The sequence below is a fragment of the Homarus americanus genome, unplaced genomic scaffold (genome assembly GCF_018991925.1).
Source record: "Homarus americanus isolate GMGI-L3 unplaced genomic scaffold, GMGI_Hamer_2.0 scaffold30768, whole genome shotgun sequence".
NCBI classification, from domain to species: domain Eukaryota; kingdom Metazoa; phylum Arthropoda; class Malacostraca; order Decapoda; family Nephropidae; genus Homarus; species Homarus americanus.
The window spans coordinates 899762-922970 of record NW_024746690.1 but is presented as its reverse complement, the minus strand read 5'-3'; the positions used below and the strand labels follow the sequence as shown (position 1 = coordinate 922970).

The window sequence follows — 23209 nt, the reverse complement described above, 5'->3', positions numbered from 1 at the left end:
GTAAACTAGGCTTCAGGGGCAGGGTTGGGGACAGAAGGGGCGAAAAAAAATGGCCACTTCAAATTTTGTTTCTTCCCATCCCACAGCTTTTCGATTTCAAAATGACCACTTCAATTTTGATTCTTCCCTCTAGCTTTTCGATCTTTCCCTTGTGTTTTTTGATGAGAGGAAGAAAAGAAGAATAAGAAGTTAGTGTTTTTGATGAGAGGAAGAAGAAGAAAGAAGGTTTAAGGGGGGTAACTATTATATTTCATCATAGAAAACTAAGAAGGGGTAACTATTATATTTCATGTCAAGAAAAACTAAGAAGGGGTAACTATTGCCAAAACAAGAACTCTAAGAAGGTAACTATTATATTAAATCCCATAAAACAAATATATTCAATGATTTCTCTAGTTTGTGTGAAAGGTATCTTTTTATAAGATCATTGCATTAATTAGTAAATATGAAATAGAGTATGCTATTAAAAGCCTTATTGATTATTCATATGTGGTGAATTAAGCAATTACATAAATTCGTGCAACTTCGCTTAAAAAGGTGGCATCCTAAAGTAATATAAGTAAACTAGGCTTCGGGGGGCAGGGTTGGGGACAGGGGCGAAAAATGACCACTTCAAATTTTGTTTCTACATCCCACAACTTTCGATTTTAAAATGACCACTTCAATTTTGATTCTTCCCTCTAGCTTTCGATCTTTCCCTTGTGTTTTGATGAGGAGGAAGAAGAATAAGAAGGATTAGATGTTTTTGATGAGAGGAAGAAGAAGAAGGTTTAAGAGGGGTAACTATTATATTTCATCATAGAAACTAAGAAGAGGCTAACTATTATATTTCATGTCAGAAAACTAAGAAGGAATTAACTATTATATTTCAAACAGAACTCTAAGAAGGGGGTAACTATTATATTAAATCCCATAAAACAAATATATTCAATGATTTCTCTAGTTTGTGTGAGAGTATCTTTTATAAGATCATTGCGTGAGTAGTAAATATGAAATAGAGTATGCTATTAAAGCCTTATTGATTATTCATGTAGTAGGTAAAAGCAATTACATAAATTCATTACCCCAGCGCTCGCCAAAAAGGTGGCATCCTAAAGTAATATAAGTAAACTAGGCTTCAGGGGCAGGGGTTGGGGACAGGGGCGAAAAAATGACCACTTCAAATTTTGTTTCTTCCATCCTAGCTTTCGATTTTAAAAATGACCCACTTCGAATTTTGATTCTTCCCTCTAGCTTTCGATCTTTCCCTTGTGTTTTGATGAGAGGAAGAAGAAGAAGAATAAGAAGGATTAGTGTTTTGATGAGAGGAAGAAGAAAAGAGGTTTAAGGTAGCTATTATATTTCATCATAGAAACTAAGAAGGGGTAACTTATTATATTTCATGTCAGAAGAGAAACTAAGAAGGGGTAACTGTATTATATTTCAAAACAGAACTCTAAGAAGGGGGTAACTATTATATTAAATCCCATAAAAGAACTCTGATATTCAATGATTTCTCTGGTTTGTGTGAAAGTATCTTTTATAAGATCATTGCATTAATTAGTAAATATGAAATAGAGTATGCTATTAAAGCCTTATTGATTATTCATGTAATTAATTAAGCAATTACATAAATTCGTGCAACTCATAAAAGGTGGCATCTAAAGTAATATAAGTAAACTAGGCTTCAGGGGGCAGGGGTTGGGGACAGGGGCGAAAAAATGACCACTAAATTTTACATTTCTTCCATCTAGCTTTTCGATTTTTAAAATGACCACTTCAATTTGTTGGTTCTTCCCTCTAGCTTTCGATCTTTCCCTTGTGTTTTGATATGAGGAAGGAAGAAGAAGAATAAGAAGGATTAATTCAATTTTTGATGAAGAGAGGAAAGAAGAAGAAGGTTTAAGGGAGTAACTATTATATTTCATCATAGAAAACTAAGAAGGGGTAACTATTATATTTCATGTCAGAAAACTAAGAAGGAATTTAACTATTATATTTCAAAACAGAACTCTAAGAAGGGGTAACTATTATATTAAATCCCATAAAACAAATATATTCAATGATTTCTCTAGTTTGTGTGAAAGTATCTTTTATAAGATCATTGCATTAATTAGTAAATATGAAATAGAGTATGCTATTAAAAGCCTTATTGATTATTCATGTAATTAATTAAGCAATTACATAAATTCGTGTAACTCGCCAAATTGGTGGCATACTAGCTTTCAATCTTTCCTTTTCGTTTTGATGAGAGGAAGAAGAAGAAGGTTTAAGGGGTAACTATTATATTTCATCATAGAAAACTAAGAAGGACCCTCCCAGGGTGCGACTCCACCAAGGACCCTCCCAGGGGCGGTGACTCCACCAAGGACCCTCCCAGGGGCGGTGAGTCCACCAAGGACCCTCCCAGGGGCGGCGATACCGACCCTTCCAGGGGTGATACCAGACCTCCAGGCGTACCAGGACCTCCCGGGGCGCAGGACCCTCAGGGGGCCACCAGGACCTCCCAGGGCGTGGACTCCAGGGCGGTGAGTCCACGGACCCTCCCAGGGCGGGATCCACCAGGACCTCCAGGGCGGGGACCACCAGGACCCTTCAGGGGGTGATACCACCAAGGACCTTCCAGGGGACACAGGACCCTTCCAGGGGCGGAGGGCATACCACAGGACCCTCCCAGGGGTGGCGACTCCACCAAGGACCCTCCCAGGGGCGGTGACTCCACCAAGGACCCTCCCAGGGGCGGTGAGTCCACCAAGGACCCTCCCAGGGGCGGCGATACCACCAAGGACCCTTCCAGGGGCGGTGATACCACCAAGGACCCTTCCAGGGGCGGCGATACCACCAAGGACCCTTCCAGGGGCGGCAATACCACCAAAGATCCTTCCAGGGGCGGCGATACCACCAAGGACCCTTCCAGGGGCGGCAATACCACCAAGGACCCTTCCAGGGGCGGCGATACCACCAAGGACCCTTCCAGGGGCGGCGATACCACCAAGGACCCTTCCAGGGGCGGCGATACCACCAGAGATCGATGCAGTTGTAGTGCTCCTTAAGCACCCTATACCACGAGCCCAATGGCATGCTCGGTCTTCGTGTCATATACATTACATACTTCCAGCAGTCCCTTACTTAACTGTGATTGGTGGACAACTTTTTTAATCCACCAAATTGCAGCCAATAGGAAAAGAGAGCAGACAGTCAGCACAACACCCCAACTTATGTTTTCCTGCTGGATTGTGAGAGGTGTGAACGGTGATTGAGATTTCAGCCACTCCAGTCTCCTGCCTGCAGTAAACTATTGCCAACTGGTAGTGAGGTATCTTGTTTTTTAGTAGTATAATTAATATTTATTCCTCACATTTAATGGTACTACAGCACATACGCAACCTGGTCCCTAAACAGCCTTGGAGAATGAGGAGTATATATCGAAAAGTATTTAGTGGAACCCCCCCCCCCCCCCCCCACATTTATATTAATTATGGGGAAAATTGACCCAATATTTGCAGTTTCCTTAATCGCAATGACTTTTAGGAACGCCTGCCTTGCAATAACCGGGGTAGTCCTGTAGTTCACATCCATGTACGTATTATATACTGAACAACCAAGGGGACATAATGCACCCCTGTCTAGCACCCACATTTATTTTAAATGTTTCACTTTTCCCATACAAAATACTCTTATTGTTGACCTGCTGTTCTTATACAATGCTTTTAATGCATTAATAGCCTTCCTCCCACCCCAAACATTTGTAATACTTCCCACAATGCTTTTATGTTCATCCTATCATACAACTTTTCCACAACTACTATAAATCATTAAAACCATCTTTAAGTAATAAAAACAAAAAATAAAAAATTTAAACAAATAAAAAAGGCAGAGATTGAACAAAAATCTCATTACAGTGATAAGTAAATGTTTTAAAATAGTGCATACACACATTAACCTTTGAAGGCTGCTGATATTCAGTTGCAATCATACACAAATACATATTGGAAACTTAGAAGTCAATACTACTACAGTACTGTATAATAAAATTCAAATTCTTAAACAAATTTATTAATAATCTTGCATATTAACACATACTTCCAGCCCTGACACAAAGCAACCAAGAGCTAAAACTTACACTGGTAGTGGAGGAGGAAACTTTTAAAATTCATGGTTTATCCCTAACCTTAGTTATTTTTACTTAAATTTACCAAAAATTAAGTTAAACAGATTGCCCTCAATTATAATAGCTTTGCAACTGAAATCAAATACAGCACACACAATTTTACTTTTTTACCAATCAAATTTGCACATACAGTAGAATCTCAGTTATTTGGTATCCGGGCAACTGGCAGATTCAACTAACTGGCACCAAAATGAAATAATACCAGTAATAATAATAAAAAAAATTCTCCAAAATCAACTGGAATTGTAAGTTTGAATACCACACACAATGGGGATGAACTGCCATAGTTATTGCTATGATAAACAATTACAATAGCACATATTCAATGTTTAAAAATAGCTCCTTTCACACTCAAACCATCCTCTGGGCAACGCGACACAGTTCAGGCAGTCAACCAGCTAACTCACAGACGTGTAGCAGCCACACTGGCTATGTGTATGCCGTGACATCACATCAGGAGAGAGCATAACCACCCAGTTATAGCCAAGGATAATATACTAGTGAGGATAGTTCACCAAGCACTTGTTTTACCTACAATGCACATCTCTGCGACGTCACTTACAGTATAAACATGCATCATCTGGTGACCTCCATGTGAGCCCACGTCTGTAGAGTGGAATAAGTACTAACGAAGTCCCTTTTTCCGAGATACAAATTTGCGAGGTTTGCCTGTTGCATTGTGCATTACAGGATTTATTGGGGGATCATATGAATGAGTTTCAACTTAACAGAAAAACTATCCAGCACCTCTCAATCTCCATAGGTGGCAGATAACTGGGATTCTACTGTACAAAGGTTACTCTATTACTGTTTGTGAAGGTCCAGTCACACAAACTTCCTAGGTGACAAAGGTCAGGATGAAAGGCTTCATTGAAAATGACGTATAATAAACAAGTAAGAGTACATGTTACAATTTACTTCTGGCTACATTTGTGTATTATTTCAAATTAAATAATTGAATCCCAGAGAAAATTAAAAAATACCTGTACAGTACTACTAATTCCAGATGCATTTTAAATGAATACCTAAGAATTATCCAGAAGGAAGGAGAGAGAGGTGATGCTGGGGTCCACACCAAAGCTTGCCGCAGTCTGCCAATTAAGTAACCCAGGTACAGGTAGTTCTGCTATAACGCGATAGTAGTGTTCTTGTAAAACATCGTGTTATAGAAATTCGTGTAATAGAAATAACAGGGCTTATGGAGAAAATAGGGTTAGGTGCAGATTACTCCAAATCGAAAAAAAAATTCGTAGTTAGCCTAACACAAAGGATAGCACAGTCTAAATAAATGTTACATTCATATCTAATAATGAAATCATACAGTAAATGTTACACTTTACCTTGAAAACATATGAATATAACTTGATGGGGGAGAAGGGTGATGTTGAGGCTGAGGAGTCATGAAACATCAAGCTTTTCTTCAAGTGTTATAGCCTTTCTTTTACGATCACCACCGGAAATGCGATCACCAGAGTGCTTCCCAGAGATATTCTTCTTTTCCATAGTCACAAAATTGGAGAAAAAGTAATCAGAATTCACTGAGGACACTTAAAAACTTCACACGTGTTTCAAACAGTGTGTGGAGTAAACAGAGTGCGCGGGTCTAAAACGCTATGTATTTTGTTTTTCTCTTATTTAAAATTTTACATTTTACATATACTGTACAGGTATACTGTATACATAAATATTACATAAATTATTTCTGCAATTCTTCACAAACAAAACACAAATCAATTGAATATGTGATGTCGAACGTGAACTGTAAACACTGCATAACCCCGCGCCAAGCCACAACACTGTACTGTACAGTACACTTTAAGCGCTACGTATTTAGTTTTTCTTTTATTTAAAATTTTACAATTTACATATATATACCTGTATAAGTAAATTGTAATTTACATATTATTCATATTATGCTAGAGCGCCCACAAAACATAAGAAACGTTTGAGTCCCCCAGTAGAGATGTCCGTTCTCTATCCACTCCAGGATGTCTTAGTCGTCCGTTTTCTTTTTGTGTACTCGCTCAGGGACTCAAGTATTTCTGTATATGACACAAGATGATAAGGGAATTTGAATTTATTTGTTTATTTATTTATATATAATATACTGTAATGTATTATATATACTGCAAGTATTTTCTTTAATTTATATACGTGTTTCGCGAAAAAGGGAGGCTACATTTATGGTGATCGTTAAGGACCAAACTCCGAATCCATGACGTGACTTCTGTTCATTATTTATATCCTAAATTTACCACTGTAGGTAGTTTCAAGAATTAATGCAGTCATTTACTGAATATTCTTTGCAAAAAAATTAATTTTAAATGAATTATTTATAAGAATTAAGTATTATGATCAGTAAATATACAGATATGCATTACTGACCACCTCCGAACACAAAGACGGCTAAAAATAGCCACAGGCGGTCACAGTCAAGGTCACTTTCCCTTTCTTGTCACTGGCAAATGGGGGGGGGGTGATAATAGCAGCTGTGTTTATTACAGTATGTTAGACTGGTTTATACTACATTTTTATTATTTTAATATACTGGTAATCTTCATTTTAATCCAGCTTCCCAAACGTAAGTTTCAGTATAAAATAATTAGTGGTACTGTAGGACCTTATGAGTGGTTTACTGTATACATAAATATTACATAAATTATTACTGCAATTCTTCACAAACAAAACACATAAATCAATTGAATATGTGATGTCGAACGTGAACTGTAAACACTGTGTGTGATGTAAAGAGAGCGCGGGTCTAAAACGCTATGTAATTTGATTTTCTCTTTTATGTAAAATTTTACAATTTACTTATAATATATAGGTATACTGTATACATAAATATTACATACATTATTTCTGCAATTGTTCACAAACAAAACACATAACTCAATTGAACATGTGATGTCGAACGTGAACTGAAGCCACAACAACCGTTCGAGTGGAATCGGAATCGCGTTAGAGCAAACGAGTTCGCGTTTTACAAATATCGTTCCTCAATTCATAAATCACGTTCCAGCAAATTCGCGTTGTCAAAACACGCGTTATAGCAGAACTCACTGTATATACAGGTGCTGTACCAAAGTAAGGTTTACATATATTTGGCTGCACAGCACGCTTTTCATCTCTGCGTTGTGTGCTGCAAAAGAAGCCACCAGAACGCAAGCCATTATTTCTGTTATTCCCATAATACAGTACTTGGCTAAAAGGGTTTTATCCATCAAACATTAATCATTCATATATCAATAAAAAAAAAGCCTGGATAACAGCACATTTTGAAGACTTGTTTAATAACTGTTTTTATGAGGAAGTGAAGGCACTACTGCCATGACTCTCATTCTCAGTTTCAAGGCCTTGTTACACCTCAAGGATGTTGCAAGCCACCTTAAACATCCAAATGAGCTGCATGCTAATATATGATCAATTTCTATCTGTCCTAAACCACTTACTTATTATTCAACTGATGAATCAAGGAATGACAGCAACATTTTAAAATGTATTATTTGAGGTGGACATTATCCCACTTGAAGCTACTGACTGGCCAAGTAGTTCTCTACAAATGCCTATTGTCAGCCTCTCCTCATGCACAAAACAACAATGTACTGGTGAGCAGAGTATACACATTTATATAAAAGTTTCAGTGATTTGTTATTAAATTTGTATTAATATATGCCAAAGAAATTAATACAGTACACAATGACCAAAAGCGGACTTTGACTGTGGCTCGGAACATAACCTCCCTCTATGGAAATCTGTGTACAGTACTGTATATTGATTTTGCAAATGAAGAATCATCTAGAAAACACCACCCTGTTTAAATGAGGATAACCTGCAAATTAATGTTTACTAAACAAGTCTGCATGCCTCAAACTAACTGAAATATGAACCTACAGTGATCCTGTGTAAGATGACCAACAGTAGAAAAACACCACTAACAGGATCACTAAAATATGAATTCTTTTTTAAATCAGATAACCAGAACAAGCAAAACAAATTTAACCTAAAAATCCAAGTGTAGTACAGGGGTCTTTGCTTAATACTGTACTTGCTTTGTTGAAATGTGCATCTTAACGGTATAGTTGAATTACTGTACTATATTGCTAAAGTTAAGAAAGGTTTACTTGGTTCATCCTCTGATAAACAGATAGTGCTGCAGTCCTGTTTGTAATATTTTACTAAACAATGGCCATTTTGTTTATCCTCCTCCTTCAATAATGCAGAATAAGTCAGGATATCTTATTGCACATAAATATTATCTAAAAAACATCACTTACACTACCCTAAATGTGGTACTACCCTCAAAGATCACTAAGGTCAACTGCATCAACCATTTCTTCTAGTCCCTCTTCTTCAGCCTTTTCATCAGCTTTCTCGTCATCGGTCTTATTCTCAGACATCTGCTCTCTCTCAATATTCAAGGTGCGCCAGCTTGATGGTTCAGCTTTCCGTAGCTTGATTTCTACCTTTGATGCTGCTAAGCTTACACTGCTCTGGTCTATGTCAATCAACTGTAAATTAAATGTGTCACTTAAATTTGCTGGACAGTTAATTATAATGGGCAAAATGAAGTGCTGAGAACAAACACGGAAGTACAAAACTCACTCTGGGGATATGAGCAATTATGTGTGAGTATATTTAATTGTTTTCTGAGACTTTTCTTGTCACTTTCTACCCTACATTGCTCCATTTTACTTGAATATTTCCTCCATTGCACTGAGGATTCTGTATCCCTCGCTCAATCTTGCAGAAAAGCGGGATAGAAGTAAAGATAATAAATAGACTGAACTTACTGTCATACATCCACGGGAAGTTATGGGCACTGCAAATTTTACTGAGACACAAAGACATTAACTACTAGAGCACCCTGCAGATTAATCATAATTACACTGCAGGTCTTGAGACAAAAATTACCAGTACAGAACAGTATAAAACACCAGGTCAAGACAGAAGACTGCTGAAATGAAGCAAACGCAGTAATATATATACCCATATTTAAACTTTCTTCACTGAAAAGCAGATTTTGATATTCATCTTTTCTTATAATTATTTCACCACTTAAAATACCATAGAAACTTACAATGTCTTTTTGAGAGCATTATTACTCTACTCATTATGACTAAGCAATGATTTTTTCTTTTAAAATAAAACTGTACACATGGATAACCTATTTTGTTCAAGTTGAAACAAAAAAAGCACAAAAAAAATACAAATCATACACAATACAAACACTTAAGATAAGCAGATTATAATCATTGAAAAACCACAGAAGTTAAATTGGAGGACTGATCCTGAGTTCTTATTTTCTAGCATAACTTGTAGCCAGGCACCACAAACTACACCCTGACCTTGTCCTAATTACCTAACAATCTCAAAAATAATTTCAGAAACCTTGATGAAAGTTTATTAACCTGGTAAAAAAAAATACATTGTACTTCGTTCACTTAACCCAGACATCTGGAGTCTAAAGATGTTGTGAAAAAAGCTACAGATTGGGTGATACAAGAGTGGAGAGCTTGGAACAGTAATACTTTGTATATTATGAATATCAATTGCTATACTGAGTAGCTAGTTTCAATCTGGAATAATTTCTGAAGGCAAAGAGGTGAAAATTAGCTTAAAAAATAAGACGGTCACAAGGGTGTTAACGATCAATGTTATTACTCCATGATTGAGAATGCCACTCAGGTTAATTCTAAGGTTTCCTCCGGAGTCAGACCACTGGCAAAGAAACACTCACGTTCACTCGCCTTGTAAATTACGGTTTGTAAATAAATTGTAATGATTTGTACCCAAATTATTTGTGACTAAATTGTGAATGTACTATTAATCAATAACTATTTAACATATTGCTGAAAATGACAAACCCCAAGGAATTAAGAGACAGCAAGTGGACAAGGGCGGAGAAAGAGAAACGAGCTCTGCGCCTGAGACAGTGTTTCACTAGCGGTAAGCAGTTGACTAATAGTAGGTAACCAAATTGATTCCATCCTCTTCACACTCCCACCCTCCTTACCCCAGTCGTGTCCACCTATCATGAACGTCCTTTTGTTCGTCCCAGATGTCTACGTTAAGTGAACAGAGTATACAGTAGTTTCAAATTGAACATTGTTTATAGTGGACAGATGGTAGAATGGTAGTGAAGGAACCACGACTAAGAGATGAAGCTTTATTCCTGACATTTTGTCCTTTGGAAAAGTCTTGTGACAATACATCAGGAATAAAGATCCATCTGTTAGACGCGTTTCCTTCACTACCGCTCTTAGCAGTTTGAATTTCCATACTGGGCACCATAGCTGGCCATTTGATTCTCCTCCTTATTGCCTTTTTGTATCTATTTATTCCACCAAGGCTACTCATTTACAAGTTCTATTTCTAAAATATAATATATTAAAAGCATCAGCATTTTAAACTTACCCCACGAAGTTCAATATCTAATGTAAATACATTTGCCTCGCCAAAGACAATATTTGCATTGAGTCTGATGGGGTTGGCTTCCACAAAAGTTACTGCTGGGTCAGAGAGCTTTGCATATACCGCTACATACACGTGGGTGGCAGTTTGATGCCAATCGTAACGGCAGGCAGCCACTTTCTTAGTCTCCTGAAAAGTGAAAATTAAAAAAGATTATTACATCTATCATTTATATTCAAGTAAGACTATAAAGAGTCAAAAGTCAGGATAACAATCTGAACACTTCTTGCCTAAAGTAGGACAAGGAAAAAAATATCAGTTTGCCATACAAGGAAACAAGTCACAAATATTCTACTACTGGTAAATACAGTTTATTTCAACATATCTCAAATTTTAAGTACAGTACTAAATTGTTCTCTTTGTAAGTTGTCATGTTTTCTAAAATGAATAAGTTTATAGAATCTAGAACAGCACGCACGCACACACGCACACTCTCTCTTATTCATTCTTTCTAACTACTCCCAGATATATCCTATGTTGTTCTCCTCCTCCAGCAAGGCTTACAATATCTATTTGGTTCACCCATTACTGCATTCCATAAATTACCCCAGCATTATACATCAGACAATTATGTCAGAGTTAATCAGAATAGAGAAGTTCAGAAGAACATGACAAAAACTCTTCATTTTATCAGTGAATAATCACAATATTACATACAGTATTATAGTAAAAACAAACCAAATTAACGTATCTTGCCAAACTTTTCCCATTACTGATTCTAATACAAGGTGACAAGAATAAAAAAACACACTTTCCCCTCTTTTTCTGTCATTCATTCTCTCGAACAGCTTTAAAAATATGTTATGTTAAGTGATCTCCTTTCACACGGGCCCAAGAAATCCATCTACCAGTAGTTTATTCCTATCGTTTCACACAACCCAACTTAAATCAGCAGCAGCCATTTTTTAAACCAGTGTTTTTTGTATCTATCAAATTCTCTTTCAATACCAGTGTCAGATTACAATATTCAGAACCAGGAGCTATGCAAGGGAATCAATTTACTGCCAATACAGTCCCTAACTCACCTCCTTAAACAAACACCTTCTTTCACTCTCTCATTGTTCTATCTTCCACTATATTCCCATCATTCTTTCTCCCATCACATATATTCTAGCTACAACAAAGTACATCTCGTCATTATAAGGCTTTACCAGATTCACCATTGCATACCATTGTCTGGAATGGGAAAAACCAGGTATAACAACACTTTTGCCACAGCACATCATTCTCCCATCCCTTCCCAGTACTGTACAAGCCCAGATATCCAAACTATGGCAGCCACTTAAGAACATGTGAGAAGTTTACCTTACAGCACATCATTTATTTTTCCTACATCTAAAGTACACCCAAAGGAAGTTTAAAGTAATCGTCACGTTCATAAACATTTAACGTTACCACATGAACTGCAAACAATGAACTACGCCCTTGATATAAAATTTCCCTTTGAGGCATATCATTATACGAATAGTCTTCAACAATCTACGCCAAACACAGAGAGAAATGCAAAATGTATCTCCAAAAACATAAAGAATCATGGTGTTCAGTGACTTTTTAATGTAAGCTAATTGTCAGGTCAGATATTGTACTGGATAGTTGAAAAATGAGCTGAATATCCAGTACTCCTGTACATCAATAGTCTCTGGAGAGATTATACATTCCTATAGATGACAAGGCCTAACACAATAGACTCAATTCTCAAATGTCTGAATATCCAAACATTTAAAGAGATTGACATAAACACACTATGTACAAGCCTGAACATGATTACTCAATGCTCAAATGTCTGAAGTACCAATATACTTGTGGGGCTACCATACACTCAGTAAATAAAAACCTGGGACCCATTAACAACAGGTCCCATTAAAACTAGGGCTCACTGCTAATGGTTTGGTAAGAATGGGGCCTGTTAGAACTGGCAACCATGACACTAGTCATCATGTATGGGTACTAAAGGATATGGAACAGAAATACTGTATATCTATGTACAAGGAACGAGGACAAGAAAAGCAGCAACTCAGTGACGAATATGGTATATACTGTACACTATCTGATTAAATAAAGTCAACCCAACTACTATATCAAAACACAAGTGTCTCCTGAGAATGAAAAATATTATTATCTAAAGGTTGGAGCTACAGCCTCTATGAATCAATATGCTTTTATGGTAATTCAAATACAAACTACTTACAAATTTTACTCATCCTGAATCCTACAATCTACCAAAAGGGAAAACCTTTCTTCATTTTTTTCCTCGGAAGACAAAATATAGTTGTGCCTGCGCTTGTAAAAATTTTGTGGATGTACATGGGAAGCACACTGCTTATGTATGAAAAATTATATTTCTTTGTAAATCTGCACACAATTTCTTACACATTTGCAACTCACTTGGCACAGGAACTGACAGGATCCTCGGGATAGAATTCCTGCAAAAACACAATGTTACTGTTAAATCTCGACCGCTTTCATTCACAAAAAATCTAACAAAAATTTGGGCATTCATTATGCAGTCTCTCCAGAGGATCTTTACAGAGAGCACCATAATTCTAACTTTAAAGTTGCAGGAAGCAGCTGGTGTTTACTTTTGATGTCCCATTTCTACACACATGAAATTAACACCAATCAAAATTTATAATCCAGTTTTGTGTTAGCCATCTGTAACAGAGATCACTGTTACATATATGTAAACTCTGCAGCACAGTCCAGTGTGAAGGTAAAACAGAATATTTTATACTGTGTAATGAAAAATGGACATGAAAAAGTAAAAAAATGGCAGTGCAAGTGTTTTACAATGATGCACAATTTTCAATAGACAGCAAAGTATCTGAGAATGGCACAACCAATCATATTCTAGGAATTGGTGATCACTGCTATTCCAAGATGAGTATTTTGAGTTCAACAAGAGCATGTTCCGTGGCAATAAATAATACCGGATTGCAAACTTTTTCCACTCACTCCTTGGCGACTCTTGATATTGTCTGCGAGCACAAAGGATATAAAACCTACCTAGGTTGTGTACAATGTCTGATTAAGTACAACGACTATCAGTTAATTGTTTCCTACCCTTTCTTAAGGATTTAGTATATGATTCTAATACAGAATGTCCAGTCTACGATAACTGTGAGATTTTAAAGCTTCCAGAGATTGTTAAAGACCCATACTCGCTTCTTTTTATATACTGTACAAGTTTTACAAAGCAGCGAGTTTCAGGGGACCGAATCCAGGCAGCATGTAAGATTAGATTGACAGTGGTTCCCTTTAAGTCAACTTGAATAATGTCAATGCCTGATGTGATAAGCTTTGGTAATGAATCTATTTGAATATAAAACTTCCATGGTCTATATCAGTCAAATAACCAAATATTCATTTGGTTCTTAAGAATATTTCTCCCTTCTTTATCATCTACTTACATAGGAGAAATGCTGGAAGCTTGTTTCTCAGTTGTTGTTTTTTGTCTAATTCATGCAAACTTTGTATTCATTTTGCGCCTCCCTAAAACCAATTGATAATATTTGTGTCTACGTCTCTTCTCAAGATTCACTGTATGCTGCTTCAGGCAATTAAGAATATGAATATGTATGTGGGTATTTCTACTTGTCACTTTCTTGCATTACTCCCCTTACTATTTTCTCCATTTATTTGGGTTGTCTGTTCCTTTTGTCCACCCCATAAAAATATGAAAAAAAATAATAATATACAGAATGTTAACCTCAAGTCTGTAAAGGTAGTGCTATTCACTATGATTTTAAACTTTTTTTTTCCACGAGTATGATTTTATTACACATTTTGTACACTTCAGTATGTTTTCTTTCCTTGATACACCCAACACAAAAATGGGAATGACAGGAGACAATATAGTTCTGAATTATAATGGATATCTACAGTACAGTATATATATTCTCTGTGAAGATCATATCAAGTGTCCTCTTTTCTTGCCAATATATATTAGCTGCTTGTGGGTAAATTCATCACACAGGCTTAATAGATGGAACCCAACCATAGCATTGGTCAAGAGCTGAACAGTGAGAAGGGTTGATGGGGATGAAAAGTAAGTAAGAATCTTCTCTCAGTTAGTCAGTAAGGAATGATGCTAAAAAAGCCGACTATTGTAGATACAAAATTGTGAGGAGTGCACGAGTAGACATTAATTGAAGTTTGGAAGATGTGGTGCATGGGTAAGATGTTAGTTAATATTTAGATTTGGTGCATTAATAGGATATACATTAATTTAGATCTGAATGATGAAGTGAGTGGGCTGCTGCATAGGGGTATTAGACATATCTTTTTTCTTTCTTTTTTAGTTAAACTGACAAGATATTTTGGGTGGAAAATGTGGCCACAGCAGTTCTGATGGTGAAGTTCAGGTGATCGTGGGGGCAAACTGTGATTTTCATATGGAGAAATTATATTAAACAAAGCAAATTAAAAAAAAAAAGTGAAATACTACAAAATAGTCTTAGAGTTCCCAGTCCCCAATACTATACCCACAAACACAAGCCATTAGGCCCCACCCATTCACTACCATAATGATCATTTTTTCTTGAAAGTCTTTTCCCACTATGATAAAGGGTGGCTAAAATCATGAATAACAGACACTCCCTCCACTCAACATCATTCATTCTCTCTTAACAGTCAGAGTAACTGTGTTCCATCTACCAAGGTATTCCTCTTCCACGAAAAAGCCTTAATGCATTCATATGGTTTTACCCCTGTCTATTCCCACACATAACTAAAGCACAATAAACCTAACAATATATAAAATATATTGATAGGGTGACATGTGGCTTACCAACTTCACCCAGCAGTGATGACCTGTGGAGCAGCCTAATTGCTCCAAAAACTCAGTGAAGTCGGTGGTCTTCTTTCGGCAGCAACTCCAGTATTTGAGACCTTCGTGAAATATAGGAATTCCAGGATGGTACTTACACATGTCCAGGTTACTGTGTTCACCCTCATAGCTCTGTAAATAAGCAAACAGTATGTATAAGGAATTATCCTCTATTTGAAGTAAGACATTTGTAGAGTTCTTAATAATTGTTTTGGTGCACGGCCTGAAGAGGATTGAGAAGGTAGCATGTCAAGGAATCCTTGATAACCCCTCGGCCACTAAGGGTTAAGGAATACACTGTAATATAAATTTGTGGGGCCCTTACCTATACCACCTTAGAAAAGCACACCTTGAAATCAAGAAGCAAGAAAATAAATAGTTTTCTAGGCTCCCAAAAAATTCAACACGTGCCAGTGACCAGTAATAAAACTTGTACAGTACTTTAAGTAATACAAATTGGGCAACCTTCGACTGATTTTCTCTTTGATAACACATCTTAAGATTATGGGGATTCAGAAAACACAAGGTGTTTCCTCCCACCAAAAGCACACAAAAGGTAAAGCAAGCATCTGCACAATTACCATGAAAAGTCTGTAAGGCAGTATACATACATACATTTTGTTCAGACACCCTATATATTGTCTTTATTTAGGAGATATAAAGGAGACAAAAGCAGTTAACAGATACAGTTAACAAATTTTCAGATGGTATGGGTCAAGACAATAACCTCCCCCTGGTCGAGAGGATGAAACAAGTCTAAACATACAACTGTCCTCCAAGAAAACTAAAAAAAAAATCTACAATATAGTTATGTGTTGTGGGAGACGAAATCAACCAATTAATGACAAGACTTACAATTTTACAGCCGTTGTTTTGACAGTTTTCTCCAATCTTCACTCCACATATGTTCTTCTCGTCTCCATCAGTCTTATTCTCTGTGTCTTTCTGACCTTCTGTCTTTTCTAAAGCCTGCAAGGGATAAGATGCAACATTAGTACAATATGAAGGTTGGCCAAAACTTAAAAAGTACAGAATAACATGTAAGACTTGTTTAATCATTTTCAGACTCTCCATTTGCTCCTTTCTAGATCACAGACCCATTTTAATTAATTATCTGTGTTTCATCTTGACACCTGACCTAATTACTTATGTTTCAGCACTTAGGGTAATACTATGGATTTTTTCAGAATTTATACAAAGGTACAACTTTACATTCTGATTAAGGATTCTTCCTTTTCTTGCAGGACAATTTTACAGCATTGGGATGTCCCCCTTCCCACAAAAAAATTACTACAGCCTTCTGCCTCTTCCAACAAGTACCATACATACCACAGAAACGAATTACATAAATTTCCATTACAGTACAAAATGATCAGACAAAATCTAAGCTTTTATCCAATCTATTATCTCTTTTCCTCTCCTACTTTTAAGTGGTGTGGATGAAGGGGAACTCAGGCCCCCAAATAAAAGAGGAATTGATAGAAAAGTGGTGCAAGAAACGAGCAGGATGTGATAGGTCAAATAAATAAAGTCCTACACACATTGTTCTTATCATCAAAGTTGAACACAAAGAATATGAAATGAACCTTCAGCCCCTCAACTGATTCATAAGTCAAATACACTACAGTAAGTTGAGGTGACAAATCCATTCACTTTAATCTCTTTGCACATTCTCTTACCTGTTTCAGTGACTGGGAGACAGTTAATGGAAGTCTTTTCAAAGGGGAATCAAATTCTGGTCTAGGGAGAGCAGGGGCTTGTTTAGATGACTCAACAGTTATGACCTCATCTCTCGTTGATTGATCAATCTTGGGCTTCTGTGGTTCGACTGGTTTGTCCGGGTTATGTCTTCCTTTTGTGCAGCCCTGAGAAAAATAATGAACATCTTCAAAGATAAATTCCTTAAAATTTTGAACAAATATTAACCAAAACAGACAACACTAATCTCAATCATCACCATCAATGTTTTACGGCCATTTTCCACACTAGAGTGAGTTAAGACAAAAAGAAAGAGTTAAGCTCCTTCGCTGTATTAAAATTTTTAATTTTGATAGGATCTTTATAAATATCATTGGTCTAATGCAAAAAATATAAATCCAGAATGGCTGTAAAAAAAAATTTAGCATGAAAAGACAGATGGGTGGGTAGGGCAAATATTTCCCATATGAATTACCAAGATCCCCTAAACCAATCAAGCCCAAATGAGGTCCTACAGCAAAACCCATTTACAGCCGATTATAACATTAATAAATACTGTAATTATACCACAGCTCCAAGTACAGATGTTAACAAAACTGCTGCACTTTGTATGGAGAATTTTACCTTTTCAAAACTTTACACTCTTTCTTTCCTTGCTCCCCAACCAGACTTATATTCTATACAATAACATACCCAATAAAAAATTAATAAAATTAAAGCTATACTGAACACTTACAATCTCTAACAGTGGAACATTTAGGAATTTCATTAAAATTCTCTCAACACTGAAAATGTTTTAATTATCATAGTTAAAATATGCAGCAATAATTCTCACCTTTGTATTAAGAAATGTAGTAAAATCTGTACTTTTCTTGTTGCAGCACGACCACCCCTTGTACGCATCATGGAATATCGGGGCGCCTGGGTGGTACTCACATGCATCTGTAAGCATGACATTTGAGAATTCCTTTTCATATGCTAATCTGGTTTCAGTTCAGAAAAGAAGAAAAATAAATAAGTAAATTAAAAATAAGTAACACTTCCCGTCTCAGTAACAGTAAATTCGCCCATAGCAGCTGTTAGGTTATGCTAGGTTAGGTTAAGATTGGGCTAGGTTATGTTAGGTTAACTTGAACTTTTAAATAAACATGTTAACAGTTGCCATAACTACGACAGTGTCGACTATAAAACACAGTGAAATTGCAGCAATTTTAAATTCGTTTTCTATGAAAGATCAGCGGCAGTGAAGGTGTAAATATATTTACCTACACAAGATTCGTTTTGTGGCAACAAGTAAAATATTACCCAAAATTCGTCAGAAACTTTAAAGGCAGTGGATATTTAGCTGTGACCAGCAAAGTTCCTACTAATGCCATTTTACCGTGAGTGCGCTGATTGGCAAATCATCCATTACCAGTGAACAATGTGAGAATGATATGTGACCGTGACTCTGGCGGCATTTAGCATTTATTTTGCCACGAGTCTATCATTGTGTAGCTGTAAACATATTTCTGTTGTGCATGGAAACTTATTATAAGAGAGGAGACATGTACTAGAACCTATATAACCAACTAAAGAAACCTACCTAACCTTACCTAACTTCCTAGGGGTTGGGGTCATCTCGTACCCAAGACATCTCATACCCAAGACAACTCAAACCCAAGATAAATTATACTCAAAAAAGTTGACTCGTACCAACGCCAACTCATACCTAAGATAACTCGTACCCAACTCACGAGACAACTCTTATCCAAGATTACTTGCACCCAATTCAAGAGATAATCCATACCTATTAGTATATATACCATGCATAGGTAGCTGCTGTCACAGCGTTATTATAGCTTAATACGAACTATTCAGGGCTGGATTAAGGGACGGTGCCCCCAAATGCAATAAAAATAGAATTGAATTTAACCCAGTTTGGTAGGAGTTATATAAAATTTTAGCTTCATCTATGATTACAAAAAAAGATTATGTAAATCTTGTAGGAAAGTGCAGTCAAATAGTGAAATGTAATGCAGCACTTTAAAATGGTTGCATCTCATTACATAAGTATCTTGTTCCGTCACACAAACATTGCACTACAAGTACATATTTCACATTATGTGGTTTAGAATAACTTTAATGCAATTCACAGATTTCAGGCTAACAGATTTGGCAGTTTCAATTTATAAGCTGGGAGATGTAAACGTTTAAAATAGTCATAAATCAACAAAAACATAGACATGGAGGACTCTAAACATGCATAAAAACAATTAATTTCCAGCTTTTTGTAAACAAATCAGTTAGTATTAAAACTAGTCCGGTGACTGAGATGCTCGTGTGAGTTATACAAATCTGAGATTGATGGATTTTCAATGTTGGCCTTAAATCATAGTTGATTTTTTATTAGTAGTAATTGTCAATTAAAAATTAGATTTTAATTTATTACAACTCATATTCGACAAATGATAGCAAGAGCTTTACAGAAATTGGTGAATATTCACAAGACATTTAGATTGTTTGGGGATCTGACAATTTCTGTTATGTGCTTTCATAGTTTTGTATTACCCCTCTGTTGTATTGTTCCCTTATGTGGTTTTCTCCTGCACATTCACATCTAAAACTGTTAGTGTTTTTAGAATAGTAAGGTTTCTTGTGGTAGTGAAATGCTGTGTGATCTCTTTCATTGTCATGCTGTCAGAAATTTGTCCATGCTGGGTACGAACTGTCTAATAAATTGGGTACGAGTTATCTTGTAATTGGGTACAACTTGACATGTTTTGATGGGTACAATTTGCTTGAGTATGAGTTGTCCAGCACCGACTCCCTAGCTGGGGGGCAGACCTCCTCCTCTCAGAATAAACAAAGTATTTAGGCAATCAAAGTGCACCTACAGTAAAATAGCGTTAGTAAGAACTTAGCCAGTCACAATAAAATATCCACAGTTAATAATGACAACTGACCCGCCAACGCGTCATTTATTTTTATGTTTATTTTCTAACTATATTTTCATCAGTGAGTTCTGATATGATAATTTCTTGTGTAAATGCTTTGTTTGGTAGATAATTAGATGCCTAGGCGGGCACTACCGGATAGTTTGTCTTCTTGGCCTGTAATAACTCATCCCAGGATGTAAACAGCCAATCATATTGACGTATTACAAAACACTCTGCCGCCGGGAACCGGATAGACTCAGATGCTCAATGTATGCCTATGAGCCATTCAGTACAGGCGGCTGCTCTCACGTTCACAAAAATTTTTGAATTACATCATATCATAGTAAGTTCTTTCTGTTTAATATACCAGGGGCTGCGCGGCTAGGAAGTTAGGTAAGTTTACGTAGGTTTGTTTGGTTAGGTTGGTGAGGTCTTCTAACAATGCTTTTGTAGCTTGTTTGGTAAATTTGCACTGTCACACCGCACTGTTAGAAAGTAAAAAATATATTTTTCTAGTGTATTTGTGTGTGCTTAGACCGAATATGACCTTCATTTCTGACGGAAATTAGCCGGGTTTTTTTTTTATAAATTTTTTTTGTTGGACGTTTTAAAAAAAAATCATGGCAAAATACACCAAAAAACACTAGAAAGACAAAAACCAAACCTAACCTAACTGACTCTCACCATATGATGGAATCACCTATTTCTTACCTTATTGGCCTGGTTCTTGTTCGTCGTTGGATTCTGAGATTCTTACACAACGCCACATATGTTGGTCTTTGCGATATTTACATTCAGTCTTGCTCTTAGTACACTTTACTGAGGTTGGAAGAACACCATGCGATCGAAAAAATGCTATAGTTTCTTCATTTTTCCCAAAAACTCGCAATCAGCTCCACATAATTTAAGTGACACGCACCGCAGACTTCCATGGTCGGAACTGACCTTGAATTTTGAAATATGAGACCCAAAATAAAACTCGAATTTGATTGGGCCAAATATACCACAATTAAACCTAAAATCATTTTAATTGGTTGCAAAAACAAAACCGCTTTTGATTGGCCACGTGATGTGTACGGGAATGCATGCGCGTGATGATTTATGAAGGAGACGCAGGAGACACGCAGTGTTGGAGGTGAGGCAGGTGATAATGGCGGAAGATTAATGGAAGAAAATAGAGAAAATTTTGGATATGCTATCTCCGTTATTATACATTTCCGCCGGTAATATAATAGATAAAAATTATCTTATAATTAGACGTCTTATTAGAATATGATAATAGATTAGTGGTAGGAATATGCGGTGCGTAAACGCAAAAATACCGCTTGTTTTTCTTATCAACTAAGGTAAGATTAGGTTTAATTTAGAAATAACGACTTGTTACACAAACTACGAGTGTCCACTATAAAACAGTGACGGCAGCGTTTTTATAATCGTTTTCTATTAAAAATTGGCCGCAGGTCAGTAGTGAATAATTACCATATCCACTAAGAAACATTAACCATGAGTGTTGATCAAGGCAGCATCATGAACATTTAACGACGTAAGGCTACAACGAAAATTTGGTGTCTCAATATATATCTGTCCATGTATTTCATCTTCATAACAACAATATACATCATTTCTTCCTACAGACAATTAAAATTCGACGAAAGTGATGAGATATATCGGTGGGGTCAGCTCTTTACTCACCGTCTGTGTTTTCTTCGAGCTTAAACTTTTGGCCACAGCCTTTATTATAACACTGAACTGTGGCCATGGTCGATATAACTCAGGATAGGTGTAAATTGGTATAAATATCGAGGAAATGACACCTTGATTAGAGGTGACTTGGGTGTGTTGTGGTCGGGGATGACAACATTGGCCACGCTTGTCTTGACTCGTTTTCCTTAAGTCTTCTCGAAATTTCTTGTCTTTTCTCATTTTAAAACATAATATAACTCGAAAAATATTACAAATAAAAGTTAGGTTTTATTTTACAGAATAATTTACTTGTGAATCAACAATAGTCGAAGATAGAGCCATTAAATGAACAAAATAAATGCCGACTATTGAGCGCAGCATAACACGAGAATATTCTTAATTAATATTCATGGAACTGCATGGTTTATCATTATTTCAATAATATAAAAATAGGTAAATATCATAACCTTTCATTAATTCAACAACATTTGAACGTGATTTTATTATAACTAACATAAAGAATAGCACGTGGACGCCCCAGTCTCGGCAAGTTTCTGATATCTTTGAACACACATGGCATGGTGGCATATTAAACTGGCGCCTATACACAAACAGGAAGCTAGTGATCAACAACAGCATCGGGTTGGCAGAATCGCTAGCCAATGACAATGCAACCATAGTTTTATCATTTAAATCAAACATGGTGAATATAGAATTTGTTTTTAACATTTCGTGCTTGCCAGGGAAGCGACCCAGGGGTAACCCGAGCAAAAATACACGTGATCTCAGTGGTAGACTACTGTAGGAAAGCCGTGGTAAAAGATCATCCGGCTAGTGTAACCACAAGTTACTGTACAGTACTATGCATGTATACGCACGCAACGTCATACTCTGTGATTTATGAGAAACAAATAACCTTCATAAAAACGTCCCCCTTTTCTCACGGGGATGGGGAAGCACTGTATACTCACTCTCCTTACCTGACCAATCTGTACTAGTACCACTGTTGAAGAGATCCCATTTCCGCGTAACGCGACAGACTGCCCAGCGGCTAACGAGCTGACCAGTGGCGAAGAGGATAAGTAAAAGTAGGATGCTCTTCTCCGGAAAGTCAGTAACTTAAACAATGGATGACAGCTTGCGAAGCATATTATCAGACCTAACAATTAACAGTGTAAGCTTGTCATAGTACGGTTAAACTACCGTGCCAAGCACATAAGTAACCTGTGATGATCATCTGGTAGACGTGAGAAGTGTAACAAGACAGTCTACAACCCATCTTGTGTAACTGGGTGAAAGACTTACCAATGTAATATCTTGTGTTGAATGTCGATCGGTTGAGTGGTACTTTAGTACAAGTCTTTGGGCATTTTGTATTCACCACAATACCCAAATACAGTACTTGTGTTAGATTCGTCTAAAATTGGGTATATGAAAGCATGGGTGCTTCTATAGCGTGCA

The 23209-nt window shown here is 36.6% G+C and overlaps 1 protein-coding gene across 2 annotated transcripts; it reads right to left on the bottom strand.

Annotated features, from left to right (window-relative positions):
- Positions 1 to 7108: 7108 nt before the first annotated feature.
- LOC121879385 (cysteine and histidine-rich domain-containing protein-like) lies at positions 7109 to 22003 on the bottom strand. Of its 2 annotated transcripts, none has more exons than XM_042385994.1 (7): positions 21880 to 22003; positions 17983 to 18089; positions 17129 to 17314; positions 16305 to 16418; positions 15411 to 15581; positions 10568 to 10753; positions 7109 to 8661 (listed from the first exon to the last, which is right to left on the bottom strand). In XM_042385994.1, the coding sequence occupies exons 1-7, from the start codon at positions 21986 to 21988 to the stop codon at positions 8452 to 8454; spliced, it is 1083 nt and encodes a 360-aa protein (XP_042241928.1). In that variant the 5' UTR covers positions 21989 to 22003; the 3' UTR covers positions 7109 to 8451. The 2 variants fall into 2 exon arrangements, with proteins under 2 accessions (XP_042241928.1, XP_042241929.1); XM_042385995.1 differs by having other exon boundaries at positions 21758 to 21957.
- Between the last annotated feature and the right edge of the window lie 1206 nt (positions 22004 to 23209).

Coding starts and splice junctions, on each gene's coding strand:
- LOC121879385 (XM_042385994.1), bottom strand. CDS start 21,988: ATGAGAAAAGACAAGAAATTTCGAGAAGACTTAAGGAAAACGAGTCAA. Junction 17,315..17,982: donor CTACATTTCTTAATACAAAG/GTGAGAATTATT, acceptor TATTTTTCTCAG/GGCTGCACAAAAGGAAGACA. Junction 10,754..15,410: donor ATCACTGCTGGGTGAAGTTG/GTAAGCCACATG, acceptor TTCACTTTTCAG/GAGACTAAGAAAGTGGCTGC.